Raw genomic sequence first — 9,816 nt, forward strand, 5'->3', positions numbered from 1 at the left:
ACACGTGAAAATACAATTGAATCATTCAACTCAAAAAATTACAAGTTAGTCTCAAAATAATTCAAAATTATGTAACTAAATCAAAATTGACTTGTTCCTTTGATTATAGTTGACGTGACCGTCATTCCATTAAAAAAAATATTATTTTTAATAATTGTAAGTTAAATACAATTAAAAAAAAAAAAAAAAAAAAAAAACTCACCCCTCACCTATCTTAATCTCCGGCGTCGGAGACGAAGACGGATAAGGTTGGTTTTTAAAATTTTATTTAAAAGTATTAAAATGAATTAAGAATAATAACTTTTTAATTGAACAAACGACATGTCAACCTGATGGGGATATTGGTCATTGGTCAGGGACTTGATGGGCTGACATTGTTGGGCCGAATGGATAGAAGGGGATGCCCAGAGCATGGGTGGCGGCTGTGGCTGGGGGGGTCGTTGGCGATGCCGCGCCCAACGTGCCTGGTGCGCAGGGGCGGCGCAGTGTGCGACTGCCCCCCACCCCCCTCTCGCGCGGAGGTGCGAAAGTGAGCGACTGCCGGCACCCTCACGCGGGGTGGCAGTCCACTAGGGCGGTGCGCAGGGTGCATGCGGGAGGAATCGTGTGGATGGCAGTGATGTGGCATACGTGCGTGCGTGGCAATAAACGAGGGAATGTCGAGTGATTACGTGGGACACGTGGACGCCAAGGGAGGAGAGGGGCATGCTATAAATAGGGGTCCTGGATCCTTAGCAAGGGGCAACACAGACACACGATAGTCACACTAGTCCTAGTCCAATGGTTCTGGTCTTAGACTCTCAATTCTTTCATCCAAGTTTGATTCTCGTTAGCAGCATGATTATTTGTAGCCCATCCCGTGGGCCGATGTACCTTGGCCTTAATACGTACTATTTTGGGCCTAGTGCCTCGGGTAATAAAACTATCGTTGGAACAAGTTTTTTTTTTTTTTGAAAACTTTTTTTTTTTTTTTGTTTTGAAAACAAGTTAATTTTGAGTTATTTGCATGATTTTGGACTGTTCATAAACCCAACTACAATTTTTTGAGTTTGATATCTAGCTGCAATTTCACGGGTGATTTAGTGACATATTTGAACATTATTCCTAAAAGATACTTCCTCTGTCTCATTTTATGTATCAGATTCGGTTAAGGAGGCTTGATTGAAGTTATTTATAATTTAATTTTTCATAATATTAAGTTAATATTAGTATGTAAAACTTATATATTTAGAAACTACATTAAAAGTACTATTCAACACAAAAAATTAAATTTAAAAATTATAAGAAAAATGCTAATACTCCTAATAGAAAGAGTAAATACCCAAAATGGTCCCTCGACTATAGCTAAATTCACAAATTGGTCCTCGACTTTTAATTTCAACCAATTAAGTCCTTAACTTTGCAATTATAACACAATTTGGTCCTTTGTCTATTTGACCGTTTGTTGACTGCACTTTTTTAGGATATATATGTAATTTCATGGTCCACCGTTGGTTTTTTAAGGTTCCGGTTGCATTTCTAGACCGCACTGTTACATTTGAATCCACTGTCAACGCTGCACCCCATGCCGGAGAGATTATAGCTTTTGATAGATAGATCGCCGAAGTCCTTGGAGTGGCTCTTCGAGAAAGCCGTGACTCTAAGCGATGTAGACAAGCTGAACCGGCTCGGGTTCCCCAAGCAGCAAGCAAAGAAGCATTTCCCCCTCCGAAACGGCGTTGTCACTTCCAAGAGCGTTCTCTAAGCTGAATCGGCTCGTGATCCCCAAGCAGCAAGCGGAGAAGCACTTCCCCCTCCGAAACAACGATGTTACCTCCAAGAGCGTTCTCTTGAGCTTTGCACGTGAAACTACATATATATCCTCAAAGATCGCGGTCAACAAACGGTCAAATAGATGGAGGACCAAGTCGTGTCAAAATTGCAAAGTTAAGGACTTAATCGGTTGAAATTGAAAGTCGAGGACTAATTTGTGAATTTAGCTATAGTCGAGGGACCATTTTGGGTATTTACTCTAATAGAAATAAGCAAAGAAGAAAGAGTTGGTTTGACCAATGAACAGTAAGTATGACAGATAAAATGTATCCAAAATTGTCGCGTCTTTATCTAAAATTGTATGAGTAACATGTTTTTTTGAAAAATACTATGAACATTTACCATCTACCATGCACGTCGAATTTTTCCGGAGTTTTCCGCAGGGTCCGTGCAACATGAATTTGCTGACTGCGTCATGGTATTCAACATCAGCATCTGGGTATGGTATTTCAGCTGAGATTAGGGCATCAATTTCATTCGCAGAATTTGCCCTATTCATTCTTTTGGCTTATAGCAAGATATGCGCGTGAAGGAATCCTCTTTTTTTTTTCTTTTTTTTTTTTTTTGAAATTCAATCGTGTAGATAACTACAAAGATAATCCAAAAATGAACAGTTGAAGTTTATAAAGGGAAATTAGAATTGATTATGGCAAATCCAAATATGTATGATTTTCAAATACCTCCACATATCTCGCCAAATAGCTTGTCTATGTTGATGTCTTCAATCATCGCATCAAGCTTCATCTTAAACACGCTATAAACGATGCTAGATCTATCCTCTGCTTTATCACGGTGTGCAACATATCGCTCAATCTCAGGCCACTTTGAGTTGCTGGTGAATGTAATGAATATGTGTGGATAACTGATGTGCTTGCATATTGTCATTGCATCTTGATAGTTCTAAATCATATACCTAGCTCCACACGTGAATGATGATGGGAGTATAATTCTTTTACACTGAGCTGTGGGGTCTAATTCTCCTCTTGTCAACGCATCGCTCAACCCCTGATAAGCTTCACAACGCAACGCCTTCTGATGAGTTCTAATGTAGATCAAGTGTGCATATTCGATCATTGTATATACATCAACTAATAATTGTTGGAACACCCTCCTAGAATAATACAATATATGCTTCTCATGTCATTGCAGAATAATGCATGTAAAGAGGAATTAGTGACCATGAAATTTAAAAATCAAGCCAGCAAACATAATGCATTTTAAAAATAAGCAATAACTAGATATTGGCATAGATAAAGTATAGTTGTTTGATAGTCTAGCTGAGATTTAAGAACTTTAATAATCACCTAAACTGAAAAAAAACTTAAAACTCAATTATGCATTTATGCCATAACATGTTAGTAATTAGGCAAGTTACTTCCTGAAAGATTTTGAATTTATAGGTACATTCCTTACATGTAGAGTGACTATTAACTGCTTTATTCAGGTTCATACGTGTGTGTGTGTGTGTATGTGTGTGTGCGCATTTCTGTACATCATATATGGCTATAGGAGTAGTAGGCAGTACTACCTACTAACTACTACTAGCCAGCTACTTAAAATGTCTTCTCAAATTAGCTGGATATTAACTTTTTTTTTTTTCTTTTTTTGCCAGAATCATGTTAGTTGAAGAACAAAGACATATAGTGATAGAATTCAAGTGTAATTCTGTCATTCTGTTTTTGTTATGCCGTTTATTTTTTTTTAATAATGTTTAATTTCGTATAACTGCACTACAAAATCAAGCTGTTTGGAAATATTCAGGTAAACAAAATCAAAACTATCAATGTGTACTACAAATCGTTGAGCTATAGTTAATAACATTCAACTGGCGTCATGGAGTATGCACTCCAATGTATGTTGGTTGATTCACTTGATTCTGGAACGTTGATATTTCCTAGACAAATAACAACGCATCAGTCGAAGCATTATACAATTTTTTTCTCATCTTAGGAGATAGGTAGGAAGAAGAGATAAAAACATACACCATTAGTGAAAGAATAATATTGTTGTTTACGATTTGAAGAATAGAAAGAAAAATATTGTTGTTTATAATTTGCATATTTGTAAGTTTATGGGGAGGTTTCGATTTGCGTTTTTATACGAATTGGAGTAGTTACAGAATAATATTGTTGAATAAGAATATGAATTTTAATATTGTTGTATTGTATTACGAATAAGAATTTTAATGTAGAATTGTAGTACGAATAGGAATATGAATATGAATAATATTGTTGAATTGGAGTAGTGACAGAATAATTTTATTATTTTATTTGCCAAAAAATGTTATCAAGCCTTATGATTTATAATGATTGACATGTAAAATTTTTCTATAATATTTTATAACATTTTCAATATAATATAGTTCATGATATGGAGTATTTTTATAATTTTTCAATTTTAATATTATATTGTATTACGAATAGAAATTTTAATGTAGAATTGTAGTACGAATAGGAAAGTAGGAAAATAATATATATTTTATTAGGAATTGTATATGACTCTTTTGGGCGGAAAGTTAAAAGAAATATTTTATTTTTATTAATAGTATAGAAGTATAGATAAATTTGTTTTTTTAAAGGAACCCAAAACTTATTTTCCATAAATCAAAATGGCCAATATATTGATTATACTGACACTTTTACTTATACTTTTTTGTTTATATTTTGTTTTTAAATAGTTTAGCACAATCGATTAAAATTGTATCAAATTTCACTGTATTATATAAATAAAAAATTTAAAATAGAAATAACCTCAACCATGTTAATCGGATCGTTAACTTAATAATTAAAAAAATTCAAATTCAACTATCATTCTAATGGAGTGACCCATGGGTATTGTTTACAAATTCTTACTCCCTTCTACATTTACAAATTCTTACCCTTTGAGTTATTAAAACTATTAAATATAATAACTTATACGTTAGCTTATTTTCGTATATACTTACAAATTATTTTCGAATTTATATTTTATATTCATACGTAATGTATTAATTATTTATAGTATCTTTTATTTCTTTGTTCTTATAGTTATAAAATTATGTAGTTTTACATTTTATACACATAATTTCTCCATTATTTTTATTTATTGAATAATTTTTTTATATCGCACATCGCATATATTTATAAGTAGTTTTTTTTTTTTGAAACATATTTATAAGTAGTTATTAATTAAAAAAAATGTCATTACAATTGAAGCATCAAAATTTTAATAAACTCTTAAAAGCATATACTTGCTTGGATTCCCCAATAATCGTTCTAAAACCATGTACTAATCATCAAACAAATTCATCTATTTAGCACTAGATTTTTTTTTTTTTAATTTTTTTCTCCTCTCTCGTGATAGGTCACGCGCCCTCTGTTTCTCGTCCACGTTCTAGTGTCCTCGCTTTCTCCGAGCATAGCCCTCCTATAAAGACTGCCTTTTTCTTCGTCCGCTGGTTTCTCCATACTTGCAGCTCTCATTCCCCAAGGTTTTTTTCCCCTACCCATCTCTCTGTTTATTATATTATTGTATGTATCTGCGTGAAGCTTTTGAATCTGGTCTGAAGTTCTTTGCTTTCTGGGGTTTCTTTTTTTGTATTGAACAGATTAGATCTAAGAGAAAAAGAAGAAGATCCGAGAGATGGGTAGTTCTGGAAATTCATGGAAATTGAACGACCACCCCAAGCTTCCCAAAGGGAAGACCATAGCGCTGATTGTTTTGGATGGATGGGGTGAGGCTAAGCCTAATGAGTACAACGCTATCCACGTTGCTGAAACCCCCACCATGGATTCTCTCAAACAGGTTTTTCTTCATTTTTCCTCTTTTTGTTTTTGTTAATTCTCGTTTTATTGATCTGATTTGTTCACCAAGAACGGATTTTTGTTCATTTTTCTTCTAATCTTCTCCTTGCTAGGACCTTAGATGTCAATATATACATATTTACTGTAAGTCTGTACCTATTTTTTTTTTTTTTTTTTTTTTTTTTTTTTTTTTTTTTTTTGGAAGGGCAATCCGGATACATGGAGGTTGGTGAAGGCTCACGGTACCGCAGTGGGGCTTCCCACAGAAGATGACATGGGCAACAGTGAGGTTGGCCACAATGCCCTTGGTGCTGGAAGGATCTTTGCCCAGGGGTATGCACATTTATTTCACTCTTTTTCAATATTTTTTTTTTATGTCAGTTGAATTTGTTTAGGGCTATTGGGAAGTTGTAATATGAGTGCTATGATATGTTGACTTCTTGTTTAATATTCCTCAATGGGAGTTATGTTATTATGTATTGTATTTATTATAACCTTTTCTTGTGCAATTACTCTCTATCCAATCAAGTTGCTTTGTATTACTTGGGTTGATTGAGTTTGTTGTACTAGAAGTATTTCTTTGTTGTTGTTATCTCTATTTGTACTTGATCTAGGATGTAGCCTGGGATTGTTGTCTAATTTTTTCTCCTTTAATTTCTAAGTTACTTTGCTTTGTACATTCTTTTGTAGTGCGAAGCTTGTTGACTTGGCCCTTGCTTCCGGTAAAATCTATGATGGAGATGGCTTCAAATACATAAAAGAAAGTTTTGAAACCGGAACTTTGCACCTAATTGGGCTATTGAGTGATGGAGGGGTACACTCGAGACTTGACCAGTTACAGGTATGTTAAATAGTACTCCATACGGTGTTCTTGTTGTATGTGGAACTGATTTTGCGTCTTTCTAATTGCCACCTTCCTTCTCTTTGATATTCCCCGTGAATTGAAAGTGTTTATTATTTTGCTCCTAATAAATTGTGCTCCGTATTACTATTTTCACTGTAGTTGTTGCTGAAAGGTGCTGCTGAGCGTGGTGCCAAAAGGATTCGTGTTCATGCCCTAACCGATGGGCGTGATGTCCTGGATGGTTCGAGTGTAGGATTTATGGAGACTCTTGAGAATGATCTTGCAGAATTACGTAAAAATGGTATTGATGCCCAGGTTGCATCAGGTGGAGGCCGAATGTATGTGACAATGGATCGATACGAGGTAAATGTGCTTCAGCATTTTCTTTATTGCTCCATTCACATTGCTATTTTGAATCTAACCTGTTGACTACCTGAAATTGGACTGGAGGGCCTTCCCTAAAACGGGACGCCACAAATACCCTTAACCAGGTGAACCCAAAGTGGTGGACCCAAGAGGCTCTGATACAATCTTATAAATTAAGATTGGACTAGGATCACTCAATTGGGTTATAATGTACGTCTCAAATTACACTAAAAGATTGAATCTAACCAATTAGTCCGTCTAACTCATGGCCTTATAAACCCATATGTTCTCTCTTATTTTATCAAAATGTGGACTCTTAACATGTACCTTTGATAAAGATCTTTTTCTATACACTTGAAAACATTCCTCACAACAGAAAAATGTTTATACTGAATAATTCTTTGTATTTTTCAGAATGATTGGGATGTCGTAAAGCGAGGTTGGGATGCCCAAGTTCTAGGTGAAGCTCCGTACAAGTTTAGGAATCCCGTTGAAGCAATCAAGAAGCTTAGGGAGGCTCCCAAGGCGACTGATCAGTACTTACCTCCATTTGTTATTGTTGACGAGAATGAAAAGGCTGTTGGTCCTATTGTAGATGGTGATGCTGTTGTGACCTTCAATTTCCGAGCAGATCGTATGGTTATGTTAGCAAAGGCCCTTGAGTACGAAAATTTCGATAAATTTGATCGTGTCCGATTCCCTAAAATCCGGTATGCTGGTATGCTACAATATGACGGGGAGTTGAAGCTTCCAAGTCGCTACCTTGTTTCTCCTCCAGAAATTGACAGAACTTCTGGGGAATATCTAGTGCGAAATGGCGTTCGTACTTTTGCCTGCAGGTCAGTTATCTATTCTCGATATTACTTAGCAAGTTGGTCTCTTATCTTATATTTGTACTTTTTAACTCTTAGATTTCAGTTGCAAAGTCGCCTTTCATTTTGCAATTTGTTAATACTTTCTAATGAGAAATATCTTTGACAGTGAAACTGTTAAATTTGGCCATGTCACTTTTTTCTGGAATGGAAATCGTTCGGGATATTTTGATGCTGGTTTGGAAGAGTATGTCGAAATTCCAAGTGATGTCGGTATAACATTCAATGTCCAGCCAAAGATGAAGGCTATTGAGATTGGTGAAAAGGCTAGAGATGCTATTCTTAGCCTCAAGTTTGACCAGGTAATTCACGATGAATCAGTGAAAGCTCTTAATGGAACAAGTGAAAACGGGACGAGAAAAGTGTACCATTCATAACTTTCTTATTTGGTATGTTTTTATTAGGTACGCGTTAACATACCAAATGGTGACATGGTGGGGCATACTGGCGACATTGCCGCAACTATTGAAGCTTGCAAGGCTGCTGATATAGGTGTCAAGGTAATTGCGGTTCCGTCATTGCTTGTCTTCTTCCTCTGGATCGTCTAAACATTTAGTATGAGATCATGAACCCGAGAATCTCTAATGATTTAAGTTGCATGATGCCTCTAGTGATTTATGGTCAAGACAATTGTCGCAAGGATTTGCAAACTACACTAGGATTGACTTACCTTTTTGTGACCTTTTTATGGCACGTTTGGTTCACGGAATAGCCTTGGAATGGAATAGCATCCCCAGTAATAGGCCTATTCTTTTGTTTGGTAAAAACATCTATTCCCAGGAACATTGTCCACGTATTCCCCTTGCAAGGGGAATAGAGATTCCTGGCCCCCCTTGGTATTAGGCTATTCCTGAGTTCTCAGGAATAGCCTAAAGTTGCTATTTCCTATTTTACTCTTCAATTAAATCTATTTCCTATAGCCAAAACTTGCTGTTAGAGTTGCAGATATAATTTGGCTTCTTTGCTCCGACTGAATATTTGTAGTTTAATTATGTTGCTTATATCTTAATATAAAATTTGATTTGTGTATTTGCAGATGATCCTTGATGCAATTGAACAAGTTGGCGGGATTTATGTTGTCACTGCAGATCACGGGAATGCAGAAGACATGGTGAAGAGAAACAAGAAGGGAGAGCCTCTTCTTGACAAGAGTGGAAATATCCAGATCCTTACGTCTCACACTTGCGAACCGGTAAGTACTACGCTACTCCAATTTGAACCGAACATGGAAGTGAGAAACACACAGTTCTCATAAATCCTTCTTTTGCAACCTTAACACGAGATTTCTAAAAGAAGCTACCGAGTTTAATGATATAGAAAGATAGCATGGGGAAACTAGAAGATCGACTAAATACGAGTCCTTACAAGCGTCCTAATGTTCAATTTTTGCTTGATTATCAGGTCCCGATTGCCATTGGTGGTCCGGGGTTGACACCCGGAGTGAGATTCCGCAGAGATGTGCCAACGGGTGGGCTTGCTAATGTGGCTGCAACTGTCATGAATCTGCATGGGTTCGAAGCGCCAAGTGACTACGAGACCACATTGATTGAGGTTGTTGACAACTAGATGCAAGGATTTTTGCTTGCATGCATTTTGTGGTAGATTTTTGACTTAATTATGGAAAGCATTGAGAAAAACATAGAAAGACCTCATTTTATATTATATTGAATAAGGAATTTGGAGCGCAGTTGTTTCTGGGCTTTGAATCCGTCACGATTTTTGGCTGTAGTTTATGAACTCATATAATGAATCACATCGCTTGTCTTAATATCACAGTGCATTATATGCTTATTGCTCTGCCCATATTTTTGTTTCTAATCTCTCCCATGAATTGTTTTTTCAAAAAAATAATACAGTAATAATTTATTGGTATATATGTCTAAATATTTGGTGGTCTTTAGTCCTGATAAATTTTAAATAATCTAGAGTTGGGTCATTTTATCTAGATGCTTATTAGTAGAGTATTGGGTAAATTATACTTCATAATAATAATTTGCAAATCATATAAAGATATGACTAACGAGTTGATTGTGTAAATACGTTGTGATTGTGATTGTGATGTCCCAAATACATACGAATTGATGGTTGGGGTTCTATTCAAGTCCTATTATAGTCCCAAGTTTGGTAAATGACGTAAGGT

At 35.8% G+C, this 9,816-nt stretch overlaps 1 protein-coding gene across 3 annotated transcripts; it reads left to right on the forward strand.

Annotated features, from left to right (window-relative positions):
* The first annotated feature begins 5,148 nt into the window (after nucleotides 1-5,148).
* Nucleotides 5,149-9,476, forward strand: LOC109187147 (2,3-bisphosphoglycerate-independent phosphoglycerate mutase-like). Of its 3 annotated transcripts, none has more exons than XM_019337280.1 (10): nucleotides 5,149-5,281; nucleotides 5,399-5,595; nucleotides 5,800-5,927; nucleotides 6,285-6,435; nucleotides 6,598-6,801; nucleotides 7,219-7,643; nucleotides 7,786-7,978; nucleotides 8,081-8,176; nucleotides 8,713-8,912; nucleotides 8,966-9,008. In XM_019337280.1, the coding sequence occupies exons 2-10, from the start codon at nucleotides 5,434-5,436 to the stop codon at nucleotides 8,991-8,993; spliced, it is 1,587 nt and encodes a 528-aa protein (XP_019192825.1). In that variant the 5' UTR covers nucleotides 5,149-5,281; nucleotides 5,399-5,433; the 3' UTR covers nucleotides 8,994-9,008. The 3 variants fall into 3 exon arrangements, with proteins under 3 accessions (XP_019192825.1, XP_019192831.1, XP_019192824.1); XM_019337286.1 differs by having other exon boundaries at nucleotides 5,150-5,281; nucleotides 8,713-8,892; nucleotides 8,944-8,967; XM_019337279.1 differs by lacking the exon at nucleotides 8,966-9,008 and adding an exon at nucleotides 9,078-9,476 and having other exon boundaries at nucleotides 5,152-5,281; nucleotides 8,713-8,868.
* The last annotated feature ends 340 nt before the right edge of the window (nucleotides 9,477-9,816 follow it).

This window comes from Ipomoea nil, unplaced genomic scaffold (assembly GCF_001879475.1).
Source record: "Ipomoea nil cultivar Tokyo-kokei standard unplaced genomic scaffold, Asagao_1.1 scaffold0190, whole genome shotgun sequence".
NCBI lineage: Eukaryota > Viridiplantae > Streptophyta > Magnoliopsida > Solanales > Convolvulaceae > Ipomoea > Ipomoea nil.